At 46.3% G+C, this 21,426-nt stretch overlaps 1 protein-coding gene across 2 annotated transcripts in view; it reads left to right on the top strand.

Moving 5' to 3' along the window:
* Positions 1–3,720: 3,720 nt before the first annotated feature.
* Positions 3,721–21,426, top strand: part of EDARADD (EDAR associated death domain) — a 60,489-nt gene continuing 42,783 nt past the window's right edge. Inside the window, exons 1-3 of one of the 2 annotated variants that reach the window (XM_032312954.1) lie at positions 3,721–3,893; positions 12,059–12,117; positions 15,811–15,850. In XM_032312954.1, the coding sequence (XP_032168845.1) occupies positions 3,830–3,893; positions 12,059–12,117; positions 15,811–15,850 (163 nt within the window). In that variant the 5' untranslated portion in view covers positions 3,721–3,829. Of the gene's footprint in view, positions 3,894–4,922; positions 5,059–12,058; positions 12,118–15,810; positions 15,851–21,426 lie in introns of those variants that run through there. The other variant, XM_032312955.1, reaches the window with a different exon arrangement.

The raw sequence follows: 21,426 nt of genomic DNA, 5'->3' as shown, positions 1-21,426 counted from the left end.
TATATATATATATATATATATATGTATATATAAAGTCCATCCGTCTGAACAGATTTTTCTCTCAAAGTCTGGGGCAAGAAATCAATTGTTACATATGTATTCACTAAAAAAGCAGCTGGAAGATGCTGAGCACTATGGCCCAAGAGATCAAGGCACCAGCACACACTTGTGAGTGATGATATCCCAAGGCTGGAGGAAAATTCTAGAATAAAGTGCTCATTAGAGAGCCATACCTTTTCTCCTGTCTCCTTACCTCTCTGCACTGCCCCCTTCATATCCATGGCATTGGAAATGTTTTTAGCAACACACCACACTGAACCACCACACATTATGTGATTCTCTTGGTGGAAAACCAAACACTGCACAAAAATTGTGGATTTCTAGTTCATGCTTCTGGATGGCAAATAATTCAAAATAAGCTGATAGGAGTAGCCAAGAGAGATTTAATCTTCTGTTTGGAAAAGGGCTTCTATATAAGTGAGTAGAATAATTCTTATACTTCTATATAAGTGTAAGAATTATTCATGTTTAGGGGCGCCTGGGTGGCTCAGCGGGTTAAGCCTCTGCCTTTGGCTCAGGTCATGATCTCAGGGTCCTGGGATCAAGCCCTGCATCAGGTTCTCTGCTCAGCGGGGAGCCTGCATCCCCCTCCCTCTCTCTGCCTGTCTCTGCCTACTTGTGATCTCTGTCAAATAAATAAATAAATTTTTTTAAAAAAAGAATTATTCACGTTTACATATATGCACCAGAATGCTATGTCCCTTGTCAAATAGGCTTCAAATCAGCAAAAAATGATAATATTTTACTTAATAACTTTTTTAATCCCTCTGTTAACATTTTGGAATACATCATTTTAATGCACATCTGCAAATTTGTAATCACTTGATGTGAGACAACGAATGCTTAAAAAGGCAACCAGGGGCGCTGGGGTGGCTCAGTGGGTTAAGCCTCTGCCTTTAGCTCAGGTCATGATCTCAGGGTCCTGGAATCAAGCCCCGCATCAGGCTCTCTGCTTGGCAGGGAGCCTGCTTCTCTCTCTCTCTTTCTGCCTGCCTCTCTGCCTGTTTGTGATCTCTCTCTGTGTCAAATAAACAAATAAAATCTTAAAAAAAAAAAAAGGCAACCAAAAAACATTTACAGTTTTCAGACAGGCGTTTCCCTCACATTTGGATAAGGATGCAAATTCAACTTCATAATAAATTACAGTGCATCATAAAGATTAAATGCACCCAGGGATTGCGTTCTCTCCTCCCGCCACCCTATCCTACACACAGCTGCCTGACTAATCCTCCAAAAACACCAATTTTCGTGCGCTGCTTTTCAAAACTAGCTTCCTGGCTTCCTGTTGCCTGAAAAAAAATAGTCTCAAATGCTTTTGTCTGGCATTCAGGGCTCTCTGTGATGGGCACCCTGGCCAACACATTACTCTGCTCATTTGTTCCACACACAAGTGATCTCAGGCTAGTTATTCAGAGACCCGCCTCCCCACTGACCCAGCAAAGGTCTCATGCGTCTCCTAAACTCACGGCTCACTCAGTGACGTTCTCAAAGGCCATTAGTGGGTGACATGCCAACTGCTAGAGTCAGGAGCCAGGGTGAAGTTGCTGCCGCCTAACTGCATGGACTGAAAGCGGGAACGTTGATTCTCCTGGAGAAAACTGGAGCATTGTTATCAGAAGGCAGATGGCAAAACCACCCAGGTCCCCTATGAATGCTTTAACACACTCTGGACAAAAGTTAAGGAGACAAGCGAACGTATTAACAACCACTTAAGCTGTAGCAAGCAAATGCAACTGAGGAAAGGCATTGTCTTGTTCTGGAACAAACCACTTAGCTCCAGCTACTTTTATAAATAGATCAGACCCTGACCAGGAGCCTGCTTAGCTGGGTTCATTTGTATACAATGTCCATACCCTCAGGAATATTAACATTTTATCTCAGATTGCATTAATTTAAATAAAACTTAACGAAAATGGTGTGAAATGAACAAAAACACCATATTCTGTGATGAATCAAATGAAATACATTTTCAGTTGCTGTTTTCCCCATTTAAAGATAAAATTTCTGATCTCTGTCATTATTTGTGAAAAGACACAAGACCAACAGTTTGTGTGTATGTGTGTTTTGGTTTTTGGTTTTTGGTTTTTTTCTTCCCCTTAAGGCTATAGCCATATTGTCACTAATAAAGATCTCAAATTTGCCTGGAAGCTTTCATGGCAAATTGTCAGTCTGAGGGTAGTCACCACCCAGCCAAATGGCTTTATACATCATCAGTGCCTTTCTTCCACACACATTCTCTTCCTGGTTTAAACATTAGTTACCCTGGTTCTACACTGACACAGTATTTGCATCTCTCTCCTGTCCATAACTCTTGAAAGTTGGAGACCTCTGACTTTGGTTTCCCCAGAGCATGACATTTTATTTGGTGCTTGGGGGGCAATGGGCAGTTCAAGAAGTATGTTAATACTATCACTCAATGTATTGATCCATGCTATGCACCAACAGTGTAGTAAATATCGTTCATTCCTTGTAACAAGGGCAGTAGGAACTTCTCCCAAGGGACGGAATTCCAAGGACAGAATGAAGGCAGGAAGGAAGCTGGTGTATTTGTACCTACTTTGTGAGAGACACCGGTTTAGGTATTTTTATGTATACATTATACCACTGAACTGTCACAATCCTGCAAATTCTTACACGCTTGGGTTTATATGTAGCAAGTTTAGTAAGCCACCCAAATTCACAGTGACAGGCCCGTGAGTCAAATCCAGCATGCTTGACTCCATGATTGTCAAGTCCACTAGCCCCATATATCATGAGTCTGAGATTCATGAGTGTGTAGGTGCTATCAGGAAATGTCAAAAATGCCCATTTCAGGGACACATGGATGGCTCAGTTGGTTAATTGTCTACCTTCAGCTCAGGTCATGATCCCAGCATCCTGGGATCGAGTCCCCCATCAAGCTTCTTGCTTACCAGGAGCCTGCTTCCCACTCTGCCTGCCTCTCCCTCTGCTTGTGCTATCTCTCTGACAAATGAATAAATAAAATCTTCTTTAAAAATCTTATTTAAAAATGCCCATTTTAAAGAGCATTTTAAAACACTGGACAGCAATAGAAGCGAAAGCAGAATGACATAATGTAACGACAGATAGTTTATATGGGAGCCCTTTGGGTACTCTGGTGGATGAATGTTTTTAAATTAGTTTTTTGTAAACTGCAAAAAAAAAAGCACTCCCATTTATAGTGTACACTTTATAGTTCACAAAGCACGTGGCAACAATAAAGATAATGATGGGTTACGGTTACAATTCATAGAAAAGGAGGTACAGGGAAATTGAATGAAAGGAAATAACAAAGTAGGTCCATAAGTCAATCTTCCTTGTAAAAAAATTAACCCGAAAGTGCATTTCTCCCACATCTCTCCTGTTTGATATGATAAAGAATGACCACGATACATGAATTATAGTTCGGGGTTTTGAAAAGCAAAACAGCTTTATACCAACACTTGAGCTTTTTTTGCTAACAAGATAGCTCGATTTGATATGCAGTTCCTGACAACCAACTTCAGAAATAATTCCATCTTTATGAGAAGTCAGAAAGAACCACAAACCAAACCTCAAAATAGATTCAAAGAGAAAATACTCTTAAAAAAATTTCCCTTCCTATCAGAAGCAGACCAAAGGGAAGTTTATCCTCCCACTAACAAATTCTCCAGAAGCTTCATCTAAAAGGTTGTACTTTCTTCAGACACCCAGCAGGACCTTCTTCTCTGGGCTTGGTATTTCTTCAATGGCCTAGTCCAAAGATTAAGACACTAAACTACAGAGCGCCATGGGCCTCAGAACCACGAAAGAGATGAAGAGGGGCACAAAGCACGCCTCTGGTCACCAAGAGGGTATGTAGACGTTTGCTGCTTTTCTGCATTTTTCAAAGCTGAGTTTTTAGCTGGAGGCCGCTCCTTTATGATAAATTGCTGATACCGTATAGTAAAAGCTATTATATGATCTTTTACAAACCATTTCCTATCTTTGCATTCTCACGTGTCAAGACAGACACGAATTATTTAAAACCCTGAAGAGAGTGCTATTGCATTTAAATTGCCTGTAACCTTCATGTAATAGATTTATGATTGATGATAGATTTAGTTAAAATATAACTATTTTAAATATATATTTTCGGTAAACGATTCCAACCTATGCTCTCTTAAGTAACTGGTGCATAACCCCTTTTCAATTAAACCGCTAGTGCTGCTTTTCTTTTAAGGACCAATTCCGCGTTTCCGAGAGAACCCCAAGCTATTTTTCTAGAATGGCCATATGCGTATATACCAGGCGTCCTCTTTTCACTCCCTTTGTGGAGCACCTACCCTGGAGGTCATGTAATAACCAATGACCAAAAAACAAAAAACAAAACAAAACAAACAAACAAAAAAACCCATCCAGATCGAAGTTATTCGCGTGTGGCATCAGGCAATAGCAGACCCTGCCTTAAGACGAGGAGACTACTTAAACAGATGGGCAGGCATCTCAGCCCAGGCCTGTGCTGGAAAAGCTGGTTCCCGGCTTCGGGCGCGATTAGGAGCCAGCAAAGTGCCCCGAGAGTGCAGCCGGGGTTTAGGGCTGATGATATTTTCGCAGCCAGGCCGCACGCGGACACCCGCTTGGCGAGCCTGGGCGCCAGGCTGGGAGGCCGCCCAGCGCCCGCGCAGGCGACGCTCGGAGCCCCCCGGGCTCCGCCCCGCGCCCTGGCCCGGGCCCGCGCCTCAGGAGGGAGGGGGGCGGGGGCGGCGCGGAGAAGGGGCTTTGCTAATTGCCGAAGCAGGAAGTGAGCTCGCGGAGGACGCGGTGGAGAGTCTGGGAGGAGGTGGAGGGGCTGGCGGAGGAGGGGCGCGCAGCGCCGCGGTGCTGTGCTGCGGCCAAATCGGGACTGCAGGACCCTCCGGACTCGCCGCCTGTGCGCTCCCGCGCTCCAGCCCAGCCCCCGAGGCCCCGCCGTCCCGCTCCGGCGACCGGCTGCCCCTCCCCGCCCCATGGCTTCTCCGGACGACCCTCTGCGCGCAGGTAAAGTGACACCGCGCCGCGCCCTCACCTTGAGCGGGAAGCGCGGGCGCGAGCTCGCGGGGGTGTCGGGGCCCAGCCTCCCGCGACCCCCGGGGCACTGGGACCAACCCGACACCGCGCCGCACCCGGGTCCGCACGGGGTCGGGCCGGGGACGGCGCCACGCGAGGTGCCCCCCGCGAGCGGGCGCGCTAGCCCCCATCGTTCGGCACCCCCACGCGTGCGTGCCGAGGACCCCCACTGCCCTCCTCCCGCGCCGTGGCCCGCCGCTTTTGTTCTGGACTTGGGATCACAGGTGGAAACTAGTCCCTCAAACCTCCCTGGCAGCAAGGAGCGCAGGGAGGGATTCTCGGTTTTTCCGCCTTGGCTCTTCCTCTCTCCCCACTAACATGCCTTCTCCCGTCCCTTTCCTCTCCTCATTGTCACTTTTATTAAATGGTTTTGTTCCGCATGTTGACCCCCAGAGCTATTTCATGAACGAATATACACGAAACCAAGTCGGAGCCCACCTGTAGAGGCCTTTCATTAGAATGGTCTCTGGTTGTAGCCTCAGTTCAGAATACTGCGTGTACCTGAGGACTGAGTCCAGATGTTTCATCTCTTACTTGAATTTGAAATCCTCCTCAGACTTCAGCTTCCAGGATTTCTCCTGTCCTTGCTCTCCCACTGTCTTGGTGGGGATCCGCCATGAGTGTTGAACACAGGAATGAATGAATGATATATACCTCAGATTGCTGGGGCTTTTTCTTGTTTTGCTGAGGTTGGAAAGGCTTGGGAGAGACCCCCTGTACGCAGATATAGAGCTGCATGCAGTTGCTTAGATAAACGGGTTCCTCACTTAATTGCTTGGGCCTTGAACATTATGCCCTCAATCTGTGGCTTGAGCAGTTAGGAGGAGACAATCTGGAGGTGAATCAGAAGATGGCTGAATCCGCATGGTGGTGGGTGGGTTTGGGAGATTTTCCTGGAGATTCAAAAGAAAGATCTAAATTCTTCCATTAGGGAATGGTAAACATTTTATCAATGGGAGGTGAAAAATAAATTGTCTGGTTAACATTTCCCTCCCCCTCAAAACCCATTATTTGAAAAGACAAAAAGGGAAGTGAAGGGAAAAATCCTCCCACTCCCATCCCCACTCACCTCCGTAGCCACCTCCTCTTCTAAGAACCTAACAGACAAGGTGCCAAGAAGTGTTAGGTACCAGCAGTGGTCTCAGAGCTCATTCAAGGATCATGGTGAAAGGCATTCAAAGAGATTGTGGGGGCACGGGGATCCAATGAAGGGGGCCAAGTTTAAGGTTTGCCTGGTTACTTAAAAATTAATGGCACCAGAAAAGATGAGTCTTGGGAACTATAGCTTAATGGATACAACATGTAAAAAGCTTCAATGAGTCATGGTGGGAAGAGGCCACCAGGGCAGCAAATACAGTCTTAGATGATGTTATTAATAGCACTACAGGGTCTAGATTTCCTGTGGTGGTGGTCTTGGCCAGCCCAGCCCCGCCAAAGTGGATAATCACAACCTGGTACCGATGGTCTTGGAGATCCCAGCACGTGAGGCATGATGAGAGGGTAGAATGATAGGAGGTGTCCTTTGGAAGGACTGTCTCCTTGACTTTAAAAGGGAGAACCCAAATCTGTAGGTGAAATCTTTTTGGCTACAAAGAGGGCCGAGGCCTTCTAAGGTCGAGGTCTCCTCGTCACTTGCAAAGATGTCGAAGAACATATTCAGACATTTCAAAGATGTCCTCATGTCCATCCGTTCCCACTCTGGAATTCTATCAATAAGGTGAGAGTTCCTCTAGTTAAAAAAAAAAAAAAAGATCTAAAATGACTTCCCTTTCTCATGTAATTTCTGTAACCTTTAGGACACACCCACCTACCCCTTCCTGGGCTCTAATGAAGCCATAGCCATGCCAATTTGTGGAACTCCTTAAAGGCCATTTTCCCTCATATACCCCCGACCAAGTTCCCATGCTCCCTCGCCTGATTTCCTGCACTCACCTCCCACCTGGTGTGTTCACACCTGCACGTGCCTTTTACCAAACCCTTTGCCAAAAGGCAGCCGGAGTGACCTTTCAAAGACCTATCAGTTCCTGGCATTTGTCTCCATAGAAATCTGCACTGATCTTCTAACAAATTCTCAGTCCTCCAAAGTCATCCATAATCCTCCCATCCGTCTCTTCCTACCCCTCCAACCGACTGATGCCTCTTCTGCCCCGTCTCTCTGCCCTTCAACCACGCTGCCTCCCTCTTCCTGTGGAGACCCCTCATGGCGCCTGCCTCCAAGCATAGGTGATTCCCATTGATGGGAAGACCCTCTTCCTCTCCCCCCGTCTCCCCACTCCAGTTACTCCCACTTATTCGTGAGCTCACAAGCCCCATGGTACACACTCTCCATGCAGCCTGCTCTCTCTTTTCTAGCACTGGCCTCCGTTTCTAGCTGTGGTTGTGTCACGGATGTCCCTCCCCAGCCAGCCTCCAAGCTCTCTGTCCGTTTAGCTCCAACACCTGACACAGTGCCTGGCACGTAGGAAGCCCTGGCTAGCTTCTAAGAGCCTCACTGAGTAACTGAAAGCATTTTTAAAAATATCCCCACGTAGGCTTCAAACTGAAGGCAGAAATAGCTTTGCCTGGATTGACATTTTAGAGACGTATTCGTCAAGTTAGATGTGTTCACTGACTTTACCTTGTAAAATTTTTTTAAAAAGACCTCTGTATTGGATCGCATCTAACGAAGGCACACGTATACTGTTAGACCACGTTATGAGCTTAATGAAAGGAGACCAGATTTTTCGCTAAGAAAATGTATAAGATTGTTGAGGTCACGTGGGAGGAAAATTGTCCCTTCCTTGGAGCGTTGCTATCTTACTCTATCACAGCCACTAATAAAAATCTGACACGGGGTGAGTCAGAATTGTCTGTCGGAGATGAGTTAGATCTGGCTCACATTCATATAGATGTGAAAGCCAGGAACGAAGAAAGAGGCTTTGAAAGCCTGGGTTGAGGAGGCGGTGTGGTTCACTGCCATGAGCTAAGTGCCCAGGGCCACCGGCAGACATGCGGGCCTGTGCCCTTCCTTTGTTCTGGGGTCCCTCTTGCACCATGTGGTGAGGCTGGCGGCTGGGAGCAGCTCAGGACAGGACCCGGTGGCATCTTACCTCTCCCACCCTCCTGTGGGCTCCAGTGGGCTCCAGTGGGTCCCAGGGGACAGCCTGCCTTCCTTGCAAAGCCCAGTAGCACTGGGAGCAGAAACTGGGAGCAAAGAGTGAGCACCCTGTTTGACAAGCGGGACCAGCCACCTCTTCTTCAGATGCAGGGGAGCCCTGGCGTGCTGACTCCTCCCTTCTCCCTTTCCCCTTTCCTCTCTTCCTCCCTCTTCCCTTCCCCTCTCTCCTTCCCTGGTGGTGCCCTTTCCCGATGCCTACTTCATCCCTTTTCCTTTCTTACATGCCTGTCTTCTAGATTTTCTTCTCTCCTCCCAATTACTTCCCTTCGTCTGAATCTCCTCTTTGGTCCCTTTGTCCCCGCTCTCTGCTCCTCCTCCCTCCCCTTCCCTGGCCCCTGTTCAGCTCCATCCCGACTGCAGGCAGAGCTGGACTAACACGCTCACTCGCTAGCTCAGCCACCCTCCAGAGAAGTCACTCTTCGGTGGCCACCTTCCTGACCCCCTCCACTTGTTCAGCTATTGCTCTGAAGTCTGAGGAGGACAGAGCGGGGCTGCCGCAGAATCAGGCCAGAGGAGAAACCAAACCATGTGTCCACACTGTCCCCCAGCACTGCTGCTCTGAGAGCTTTCAGAGTCCTCAACAGGGTTAGGACTTAGGGGCTTCTTCAGAACCGGGAGTGAAAACAGCCATAGGTCAAAAGAAAAGCTGTGGCCCCCACACAAGAATAATAATCACAAATGAAAACTAAGTTAACTCTGAAGTCCCAAATTCAAAGAATTGCCTTGAATCTGTCACTAGAAAGCACCCAAGGCCTCATTCTCTGGGCTCTGGGTGCCCTGGGAATGGCAGGAGGCTCTGACCGCCTTCCCTCTTTGTTCGCTCCCAAAGAACGTCCTCTGAGGTGGTCTTCAAACTTCCTCTGAGAAACTGTCTCTGGGAACTGTAGGCCCTCGGCTGCTGGGACTAATGAGGGTGATGTCAGGACCGCGCAGCTGTTGGACAGCTTTACCAGGAGATTGTGGCTTCTGGATGCAGTCCTCAGGTCCCATGCTCTGGGTGAGATCTGGGTCTTCGAGTGGAGGAGGACAGATGAGATTTCAGATTTTGAGTTGATGCTGGAATGATTAGTGCTTTGTGGGGCATTGGGTGAAGGTATTTTGCACATGGGAAGGACACGAATTTGGGGGGCCAGAGAGTGGACTGTTAAGAGCTGACCTGCATTTCCCCCAGAAACCTTGCTGCTGTCCTTATCTCTGGTACCACAGAACGTGACCTTATTTGGAACTAGAGTCCTTACAGATGCAGTCACGTTACGATGAGATCATTCGAGTGGTCCCTAATCTGCTGTAACTGATATCCTTATGTAAAGGGAAAATCTGGGCAGAGAGATGCCCCTACTGTCAGTGGTGGGCAGTGCATGAACTTCTAGAACCCTGACGGTAGTGGAAAACAGACACAGGCTGGACACTAGGTAAATGGGAGCTCTAGCGGAATTTCAGATGAAGATGCTGTGGACCTCGGCTTCCCATGTCATAGTGACGTTAGCCTGAAGATGCTCTTTTGACCCTGCGACCCCCGCTTTTCACCATTCACTGACTTTTAAACCTGGAAGGACACATGGTTACAGATTAGGGACAGGAGCCCCAGAGAAAAAAATGACTGCACAACCTGCCTAGCTGGCTCTCAGCTGTGGTCTCCAGGGGTCAGGCTGGGTGCCCTCTCCAAGGGCCACTGCATGAGTTTACCCTGGGCCTTTCTCACGCATTTTGAGAACTGTCCAGAAGATGTGCATATAAGTTAAACATCATTCTTGCTGCCATCAGTGAGATCCTTGTTGGTTAGTTGCCAGCTAATTTGGGGTGGCCTGTGCCTTGCTTGGAGTCCCCAGTCCAGGAGAGACAAGGTGGCTTTGGGAGGAAAGGACCTCCCAGGACAGCAGAGCTCCAGCTGAGAGCTAGAAGAAGGTCCCTGTGCGGCCCCAGCCTGAGCTCCCATGGACCCCCTTTCTAGTTCGGCCCTTCCTGTGCCTGTCGTCTCATCTGATATCAGAGCCCTGCCTGCTGTTTCCTGGGGCCTGTAAAAATAAACATTTTAATGCTTCCAAATGATTTGACTTCAGACTTAATAATATCATACCATGCAGCTCTAAGAGCTCTCAGAAATCCTTTAGAACAACTTCCTCCTTCCAGACCAGTATCAAATAACCAGGGTGAGCCCTCTTCCAAATGATCTCTTCTGTACACAGCCATCCAGGCCTCGAAAATAAAGGTGATTGAGTGCGAACCACAAGGAAGACGCAGGGTCAGGCAGAGCACGTCGGGCACCACGTGGGCCTGGGTCGGTGAGCGAACTTGGCAATGATGCACCTGGAAGAACTTCCTCCAGGGTCTGATCCCCATCAGAGGCTCCAGCAAATATGATTGAAAGTCCTGAAGATGCCTCTCTGACTGGTCACAAACCTGTTTCTTTTCCCAATTGCCCTTTGGCTTTGTGGCCATGACTCAGAAAATGAGAAGCCTAAATTCATTGTCCCCTTCCCATCAGAACTTCCATCTATTATAAGAGATTTCGAGATTTCTCCATTCGTCCTCACTCCTCTGGGCCACTTCGTTTAATCTCCCTAGTGACGAGGCTGTCATAAAACAAACAGATGTTCCCTTCACACTTCACACACATTTTCCTCTGGGCATTTTCAACACCTGCCAGGCAGAGACCTGTGGAAAGCCCAGACACATTCTAGAAAGGAGACAGTGAGGGAGAACAAACGTAAATGAATATATCAATAAATCGTCTTGATGTGCTCGTTTGGATCCCCAAAGGCATTTCCTGGGCCTGGTGCCTCGTCCACAGTGTTTACTTAATTTAGCTTAAGTTGACTCTTGGCTGATTTAAGGCTTACACTTAGGGTTTTGTAGGTTGTGCACTGCACAAATCTAGAGGACTCCACTCAAACGGATTTGGTTCTTCATTAACGTAGTTTTCTGGCAGATGTCTGGTCAGGTGACTTGGAGTGTGAGCTCTTTTCTACTTTGAGCAAATTCTTCAGATCTAGTGGTGGCCTCAACCAAGGCTTATACCTTTTTCTGTTTTTCCTCATTTGGTTTCTTAAATGCAACAAGTGATAAATAAGAAGCAAAATTTTGGGAAGTGAAAAATCACTTTTTGTTTGATGATAATCCCAGGAGATTGCTGACTTTATTAATTTACCTAAACCACAGCCAGAAGCTTAATATTTTAAAATGATTTTTAAAAAATTACAGAGGAGTGGGAAACATGGAGAAAAGAAGAAATCTGGATCATGTCATTCCTGCTTAAAGTTATAATCAAATTATACCAAAGAGGGGTGCCTGGGTGGCTCAGTGGGTTAAAGCCTCTGCCTTCGGCTCAGGTCATGATCCCAGGGTCCTGGGATCCCTGCATTGGGCTCTCTGCTCAGCAGGGAATCTGCTTCCCTCTCTCTCTCTGCCTGCCTCTCTGCCTACTTGTGATCTCTGTCTGTCAAATAAATAAATAAATAAAATCTTTTTAAAAAAATTATACCAAAGAGTCATGGATACGTCTGCATATCCATAGTTATGTAGAACTCCGAGTGTCTGTAGATCTCTACAAGTGAGCTGTCTTACGATGTGGAGGGTTTTTTTGTTGTTGTTTTTGTTTTTTTAAGAAAAGTTTGTCTTAATCTCTTTCTTGGTGCTATCTGACCCCATTCCTTCCTGTTTTGTTTCCAGTGACTAGGGTAGCTTGCATCGATGGGAAGACAATTCTCAAAGGACACATCTGTGCTCTTACATTAAAATAATCTCCATTTTTTTGTTTTGTTTTGTTTTTTACAGATCAGATGGCAAAGGAGCCAGTGGAAGACACAGACCCTAGCACGTTGTCCTTTAACCCGGTAGGTTACAATCTTTACATCAGTAATGACAACTCTTGTTATTTCTTTTTTCCCTTTGTTACGTTTTTATTGCTCAGTATTTACATGAAGATCAGAAACCCCAAAGTCAGGTTTTCCCAAGATAAACTTCTTTATCGTGGTGTTCTCTGTGATGTAATGAAGTTTGGGTTTCTCAGGGCTAAAAATGGTATTGGATTCTCTTCTTGTGATCTTCTTAGATTATATCAGGTCTTTGTATTCTTGTCTATTTTTAATACTTGTCAGTCCTCTGTTTAACTTCCCCTTCTTCAAAGTTCAAAATATTTAGTGTGAGATGGAAGGCAAAAGCAGGACTAGTATACAGTTACTGGGGGCCAGCAGGCACAGATGTTTGATTCACTCATGTTACTGCATTTATTCCCTGCAATAACCCTGTAAGGTAAGCACTGCCCATTTCACACATGAACAACTGAGACTCGGGGGTTGGGGTAAGTTGCCCACATTGGAAGCAGCCCAAGTGGGATGCAGACCCAGCAGCTGGCTTCCGGTCCCTGCCCTGCCTTCCCAGAACCACGCTGTGGTGTGTCTGCTGCTTACGGCTTACCAAGGACTTCACATACTTCATCCCCCAAGTAATCAGTGAGATGGAAGGACAGTCACCCCATTGTACAGATGAAGCGATGAAAGTTCACAGATTCATAAAAAGTCACGCAGACGGGAGCTCTGCTCTCCTGTGTGGTACTGACTCTTGGTTATGACCAAATCCATGCCTCTGGCAACATTACATGTGTTATTGTGCATATAGGGGGTGACACACTCCTTTAAGGAAAGAAAAAGAGTGTTTGGAGGAGAAGAACTGTGCAGCCCATGAAAGATCCTGATCAGTGTAGTTAGAATGATGTAAAAGACACACGTCAGTATCATTAGACAATATAATTTGATGGAATGTCCTGAAGTCTTTGGCGATTCATGAGTTACCTCAGTGTCTTGAGGGGTTTGTCCTTAAGCCTTGAGTCCCCGCTGTATAGTTCTTTGGGGGCAGCGTTGGGGACAAAGCTGGACACGCAGTGGAAATCAAGAGGAAAACATCCTCTGTCCTTGCATTCCAGAAAGACAGAGCGTGGGCCAGCCCTGGGGCTGTTGCTCCCCATTCCCTGTGCTGTGGTCCTGAATGAGGGCCTTTGGCTGCTAGAAGGTGCCCTCAGTTTGTCCTTCCAGTCCCCTACCCAGCGCCCGACCCGCACTGCTCTTGGACTCCTGCTCTCTTCCCGCCTAGGGTCACAGCCATCTCCACCTCCATTCACTTCTCCGTCCCGGGGCACAGTGATTTCCCCAAACCTTCCCTAGGTCGGTTTGCTGGGGCTGCCACAACAGAAGACCACACAGTGGGTGACTATGTGCTCCCCATGTCTGTAGGTTGGAAAGGGCAGGGCCCTTCTTGTCCCTCCAAAACTGTGGGGAAGAATCCTTTCTCATGTGTGGTGGTCAGCAACCCCTAGTGGTTCTCAGCTGCACCCCTCCAGTGTCCTTGCTTCCTTGCCCCGTGGCGGGATTCTCCCTGTGGGTGGCCATCTCTGTATCTCTTCTCTTGTAAGGAGAGCAGTCCTGTTGAATTGAGGCTCCCTTACCCCAGTGGGATCTCATCCTCACTAGTCCTCTATCTAAGTCTGTAGATGTCTAGCTACCCTATTTTCAAATGAGGTCCCAGGTGGAGGTACTCAGGGTTAGGACTTCAGCACATTTTAGCAGGGGAGATGCATGTCAGCCCAGAACATTCCAGGGGCTCCTGGGATGAAATCTGTGCGCCTCTTCTTGGCAGCTGAGGTCCTCCATGACCTCATCTCAGCAGCCCTCCCAGTGAGCCAGTCGTGTGTAGTTCTTTGCTGCGCCTGAAACACCCCACACCTTCTCACCTTTCAGGGATACTAACATTGTTCCATGCAGTGAGGAAAATCTCCCAGCTTCCTCAACTAAGGAACTCGTGTGCTTCCTCCCAGGCAACGCTCTCTTTGCTTCACCCTGGGGCCTTGGGAGGCTCCTTTCTCTACAGCCTAACCCCTACTTTTTAATCCCACTGTGCTGGAATTGTTTGCTTGTGTGAGTTCCTGCAAGTCTGTGTTGAATGTCTTCCCATATTCAGTGCCAGACACAAAGCAAAGGTGGATGGGCCAAGCTTCCCAAGAACCTGGAACGGCACCCACCTAAATCTTTTCACCTTGCTTCCAGAATCTTCCACGTAAACTGGCTCTGTCATTTCCTATCCTCCCCTGTCTCCCTCCAGTGTGCTTCTCTGCTTCTACACTTGTCACACTTCACACCACCTGGACTTGCTCCCCTGGGCCCACCACCTGTGACCACCATGCTCCTTCCTCTTGGTCACCCGAGTTCTTGGGCATTCTGCACACCAAGCTCAAATGTCAGTCTCTCCAGGAAACCTGCGTTTGCTCCAGCCTGTGGGTTCCCTCACACAGACTTCTGGTAGATGTTTATTTAACACTGAGTCAAAATGCGGGGCTGCAAAGATCATAGTTCCTTTTTCTTAAAAAAAAAAAACCTTACGAGCCTATCTGAGGAAATAGGCAAGTCCATACTTTAAAAACAGCCTGATAAGTGTTACCATACAGGTGTGTTTTCTGTGCTCCAGGGACCAGACTATCTAGAAGAATCTAGTCTCAGGGAGAATTTGACTTTAAGTTCTCTGTGACTGATGACTGATTGATTGATTTCTTCTGTGGAAGAGGAGTTCAAGGCTTCTAGAGGTTCTGAAACTTCACTGTTCAGCTCCAAAGAAACTGCAAGGAAAGAGTTTTAAAACAAAATCCTTGGTTCCACATTTGTTTGTTTTTCTCTTCTGTCAGAGGAAGACATGTGTGAGACCTACAGGCAAGTTGGAAGGTGCAGCCTTTTTTTTTTTTTAAAGGCTGGAGGCATGGATCCAAAGGCCCAGATGGGGAATGGGAGCTGTGCAGGGGTTAGGGACAGGATAGGGAGACTGGGCACTTCCCACTCTGCTCATGGAAGTCATCGGAGAATGACCACATTGTTTAATCGGAAGTCAAAGTTTCCAGAATACCTGCATGGAGGTACCAGGAAAGAAATATGTGATTGCAAGAGCCTTTGATATTTTGAATTCCCTCCCATGGTACTGCCGCCAGCCAGTGCACTGAGCAACTGTGTACAATTGTGCGCAATGAGTAGATCTTTGTAGACCTTTGTGCGGTCGGTAGGCTGGTTGGCTTTTCAATCCTGTCCTACCCACTCCAGGACGCAGCCCTACGTGAGTGAGATACAGCCTGGCCCACGGGCTTGTTGAGCCAAAGGAATGCCACAGAAATGGGGACAAGAAATGGGTCCATCCCCATAATTCATGATAACAAATGCTCCTCAATTTTAAACTACAGGAAATGGGTGGGGGGGAATAGCCCAGCAGAAAAGAGAGGAAGTGTGGTTTAGCGGTCAGAGCTGAAGCAGTTTGGAAGCCTTATTCTGTCTCATGTTCCAACATTAACTTCTTGTCAACCTTGATTTCATTTTTATAGACCAAGGATAAAAACAAACAATGGGTCAGGCCTGTTGATAAATCCATGGCTAGAAACTTGCAAGGCTTTAAACTAAAATTATGACTTTCCCCAAACAAAGATTTCTTTTCACTTTACTCTTATAACTGAACTATGGGGTTTAAAAATAACTCTCTTCTTTTGTTGGTTTCCACAGTCAGACAAATACCCCATTCAAGATACGGGACTCCCTAAAGGTATGTACACTTAATATAACTACTTGAACTTGTGATTATTTTAATGTCTTGAACAAAGCACTAGTGAAAGTCATCTCTCATTCCTTAAAGTTGTTAAACAGAAACATACTGACAGTTTAGCTTTTGACTTGTTGACTCTCTAGGGCATGGCTTTTCTTATTAAAATCTACAAATTATTTCATTACAAATTATACATTAAATCCCTGTGGCGTTTTTATGATGTATAAAATGAAGAGAGCCAGCGCTCTGTGTTGCAAATGACAGAAACCTAACCCGAGCTCATTTTAAAAAGGGACAGGACATACTGGCTTAGGCTCTTTGGATACTGCAAGGTGCAAATTTGAAGGATGCTCTCAGGCTCAGTCTCTGTGTGTCTCTCATCTCATCTCTCTGTCTTCATCTGTGTTGGCTCCATTTTGGGGCAGGCTTTCCCTTCATGGCCGGAAGGATGGTCACCAACACCTCCGGCTGTACACGGTGCCCATCGAGATGGCAGAGCAAGGGTGTGCGTTTCCCCTAGTGCCCAATTTCTAGGGATGGCTGTCATATGGGGAGTTTGGGTCACATGGCCATCCGTGACTCCGTTGTTGCCCTTAGGAGGATGGAGGACGTGGGTCAGGTTTGCACCTTGAGGTTGGGTGGGGAAGGGCATGGAGTTATTCTACCCAAACCACAGGAAAGAGGCCTCTCTTACTAGACAGAGGGGCAAAGGATGCTTGTCAGGCCCCAAAGCAAAACAGAACAAAAACAAATCCAAAAAACCTATCTTTTGTAATTCGCAGACCAATGGTTTATCCATGGTGTAGACATGGCCAGGCTCAGCCTCTCGTGATTTCTTCTGTGGGGCAATCTGTTGTGGGGTCATCTGGTTGCCCTCTTGAGTCTTTACCTTGTGCTCTGCTGACAGGCCTGAGAGAAGGGGTGGACGGGGTGAGGGACAATCTGATCTGAGCAGCTTCAGAGATGGCAGGGGCCCCCAGCTTCCTGGAAAGGTGGGACTTCCCAGCACCTGCCGCTGTGGGTTTTCCTGGCAGTCCTTGTGACCGGGTAGCCATAGGGTCACCCAACTGGAGGGTGAGGAGGGAGCTCCTTGCCAGGGTCCACTTAGGATTAGGTCCAGGGTTCTGCGAAGGTTCCCCTCCCTCCAGTCCTTACTGGCCAGACTCTTCTCCTTACACCCAGAAATTAAACCTCCGGCGTTCATTCCGTTTGTTGTCTGTGCATGTCCCGGGAGTGGCAGAATCCAAATCCCGGCTGTATTCGGGGAGGCTTGTGGCAAGCTCCCCTTCCCCTAGTGGTGAGTGATTTTCTAAGTGTCCCGATCCTCCAGTCCATGATTCGATTCTCCAGTTCAGCCAGAAGGTAGAAGACACAAACCAGGCGACCAGGGATGTGGGAGGCAGTCTCAGGTGGTATGGCTTTGACTTCAGTGTGCAGTGAAGAATTATTGAGGGCGTGGGGGGAGCTGTTGAAAATCCAGATTCTGGGCTCAGTGGCTTTGAAATCACCATGTGGCAGGTGTGGGGCCAGGCCCAGGAACTTGTAAATGCATACCTGAGTGGCTGGGAGGCAGACCTCACTTTAACCTAAGAAGCTCAAGGATTTGGTATGTCCACCAGGGAGGCAGATAGACAAGAGAACCAATCTGTAGCCAGACCACTAGCTGGACTCTGAGTGCCATTAGAATGGTGGCTGCACCTCTCAGGGTCTCAGGGCAGGAAGGACAGTATTCTCCTCTTCTGCCAGGATGCTAAGGAGAATCCAATGAAATGAGTCCAAGATGGTACTGACACAGGCAAGCCAGATGGTGGAGGGAAATCGGGAGAAGGAAATGTGCAAACTCAGGCTTGAGGATGCTTTCCCAGTGCCATAGCAAGAACAGCACTGCTTGAGACAACCGCTGAGCTGCAGTGACTCTGAAAATGCAATGTCACGGTTTGATCTGTCTAAAAGATCTTTTTTAACACCCTTAAAAGTGATTTCCTGTTTTGGAGGGGGGAAAAAAAGAAGACTGGGTTTTTCCTGGAATTTGAGATTCACAAAACCTTAATTAAACTGGTGAAGATTTTACAAGTAACATGACAGTGAAAACCATGTTTATGGGAAATGTGACTAGATCTTCTATCCTGATTCACGGAGAACTGTCTAACTAAGCATGTGACTTTTTTTTTTTTTAAGATTTTATTTATTTATTTGACAGAAAGAGAGATCACAAGTAGGCAGAGAGGCAGGCAGAGAGAAGGGGAAGCAGGCTCCCTGCTGAGCAGAGAGACTGACTCGGGGCTCGATTCCAGGACCCCGAGACCGTGACCTGAGCTGAAGGCAGAGGCCCAACCCACTGAGCCACCCAGGCGCCCCAAGCACATGACTTCTTATCTCTAAAGAAATACATCGTCTTATACATAATGTCTGGAAGTTTATAAACTTACTCTAAGGGCGCCTGGGTAGGTCAACTGGTTAAACATCTGACTCTTGGTTTCAGCTCTGGTCATGATCTCAGGGTCATGGGGTCGGGCCCCTGTGTCAGGCTCTGCTCAGCACGATGTCTCTTTGAGATTCTCTCTCCCTCTGCCCTGCCTGCCACTCACTCACACACACACATGCGTGCTCCCTCTCTCTCAATAAATAAATAAATGAATCAAATCTTTTTTAAAAACTTCAACATTTGCATTCAATAATATCTATGACTTGGGATGCCTGGGTAGCTCATTCAGCTAATTATTTGCCTTTGGCTCAGGTGGGATCAAGCCCTGCATCGGGCTCCCTGCTCAGTGGGGAATATGCTTCTCTCTCTGCCTCTGCTGCTCCTCCTGCTTGCGTGCTGTCTCTGTCTCTGTCAAATAAATAAATAAAATCTTTTAATAATAATAATAATATCATCTATGACCTGATATTTGCTAGTATTTTTAAAAACCTACCAACGGGGCCAATATCACCATTAAACATTTATGGTAATTTCTTTTATAAACATATAATGTATTATTAGCCCCCGGGGTACAGGTGTGTGAATCACCAGTTTTACACACTTCACAGCACTCACCATAGCACATACCCTCCCCAATGTCCATATTATGGTAATTTTTTATCATAAATGTTTTTAGGGGAAGAACCCATATGAATCAGTGCAGAAGCAAAGTATAGGTTCAAAAGCAAATATAATCTAATTAAGTCCAAACTTGGACTCTAACGTTTAAGTGAATTTTAGGGGGTCCTGCCTTCTTTAACAGAGGATTTACCTGTAATTAGCTTCAGTAGTTTCCATATGGTTAAAAAGTCTTCAAAATTTATTTTTTTAAGCAGACTAACCATGTTTCACAAAATATGACGCTTCTAGTATATTCCTGCTGTCTCCATGGGCAGTATAAAACCATTCTTCACACGGTCCTGAATAGAGGGGCTCTGAATTAGCTGCTTTCACCATAAATCAACAGTGAAGTCTAACGCAGCTCCAATGACCAGCCTGTTTTTGAGATGAAACATGCTGCTAAACTTGTTTTCTTATCAAGAACAAATGGGTAGCTTCCGCCTCCCCTGATTTTATAGATTTCAGGGGTTCATTCTGTCAGGCCTCTTTTCTGAGAGCTATTCTAGGAGAGTCTGCTGGCACTAAACTCAGTACTAATGTAAGAGTGAGGTTCATTTTATTAAGGTTTTTTCTTTGAGTATTGTTGACACATAATGTTACATTAATTTCAGGTGTAGGGCATAGTGCAAAACAGCATGGAGTGTCCTTAAAAAAACTAAAAATAGGGGCATTTGGGTGGCTCAGTGGATTAAGCCTCTGCCTTTGGCTCAGGTCATGATCTCAGGGTCCTGGGATCGAGCCCCGCATCGGGCTCTCTGCTCAGCCAGGAGCCTGCTTCCCCCTCAGTCTCTGCCTGCCTCTCTGCCTATTTGTGATCTCTTTCTCTGTCATATAAATAAATAAAATCTTTTTTAAAAAATTAAAAATAGGGCGCCTGGGTGGCTCAGTGGGTTAAGCCGCTGCCTTCGGCTCAGGTCATGATCTCAGGGTCCTGGGATCGAGTCCCTCATCGGGTTCTCTGCTCCGCGGGGAGCCTGCTTCCTCCTCTCTCTCTCTCTGCCTGCCTCTCTGCCTACTTGTGATCTCTCTGTGTCAAATGAATAAATAAAATCTTTAAAAAAAAAAATTAAAAATAGAATTACCATATGCTCCCGTAATTCCACTACTGGGTATTTACCCAAATAAAACAAAAATGCTTATTCAAAAAAATATATCCACTCTTATGTTTATAGCACCATTATTTGCAACAGCCAAGCTTTGGAAGCAACCTGAGTGTCCATGGACAGATGAATGGATGAAAAGATGTGGGGTGGGGTGTGAGTGTGAGTGTGTGTATGTGTGTTAGAATATTACACAACCATTAAAAAGGTTGAGATTGCACAGTTTGCGACATGAGTGGGGCTTATTTTATATCAAAGAGCTCCTGATATCTTGTAGAAACTGCTGGCTTAAGTGTTTTGAAGGAAATGTGACTCTTCACAATTTGAGAGAAAGTGTGTTTGGGAAAAAATTCTCATTTTTGAACCACTACTCCCAGTGAGGGGAAATTACTGCACATAAATACATTATAAAGTAATCAAGATTTTATCTTCTTTTTATCTAAAAGAAGATAAAATTTATTTTTTATCTTTTATTGTTCAAAAAATTTTGTGGTGAATTTAAGTTAAAGAGAGGTAAAGTAGACTAATTCTGTTGCTAAATTTGAGGCATTTGAACTCAAACATAGATGATACCTGGGGGGATGTTTTAGAGCAATTTGTCAACTAAATGTAGAAGTAGTGGTTCAATTTGAAAAAGCGAGGAGAAAAACAAATATGAAGGAATTCACTAAAATAATTCAGAAGTAAAAATACTTGCCCTAAAACTCATAAGCCAATATGCTATATTATATATGATCTTTCCTCTCATAGATTGAAGCATTTTGTTAATAGGCTTCCCTGTTCTAAAAGGAAGCCAAACACCCCTCCTGCCTGCATGATTTGCTGTGTCCTGGTCCTGCTCATTCCATAAGTTCATGGCCTCCCACTCAACCTTGACTGGGACTCCTATTATAATAAACTCCCAAATCAACCATCCTTCCCCAAATTATGATTTGAATCCAGAAGTGACCGTCCTACACCATTTTTTTAAAAGGTTTTATTTATTTGAGAGAAAGAGAGAGAAAGAAAGCACGAGCTGAGCGGGGAAGGGCAGAGGGAGAAGCAGGCTCCCCGCTGAGCAAGGAGCCCGATGTGGGGCTTGATCCCAGGACCCTGGGATCATGACCTGAGCTGAAGGCAGATGGTTAACGGACTGAGCCACTCAGATGCCCCCATCCTGCACAGTTTTTTTTTTTTTTTTTCCCTTTGAGGAAGGCAGAAAGGAGAGGGAAGGATGTGACCACAGGAGTATTTGGGGTACCACTTCACAAAAGTACGAAAGTTCAAATTGTCCTCACATTGGCGGAAAAAAAACATGCTTTTACAAAAATGCCGGGCTGACTGTTAATGATAGTAGCCATTTTGAGAACCGGCGTAACCGAAATCACGTCTGTTACTTTTTGCCGTGGTGC

This window comes from Mustela erminea, chromosome 14 (assembly GCF_009829155.1).
Source record: "Mustela erminea isolate mMusErm1 chromosome 14, mMusErm1.Pri, whole genome shotgun sequence".
Taxonomy (NCBI): domain Eukaryota; kingdom Metazoa; phylum Chordata; class Mammalia; order Carnivora; family Mustelidae; genus Mustela; species Mustela erminea.
This window is presented reverse-complemented; position numbering and strand designations above follow the sequence as displayed.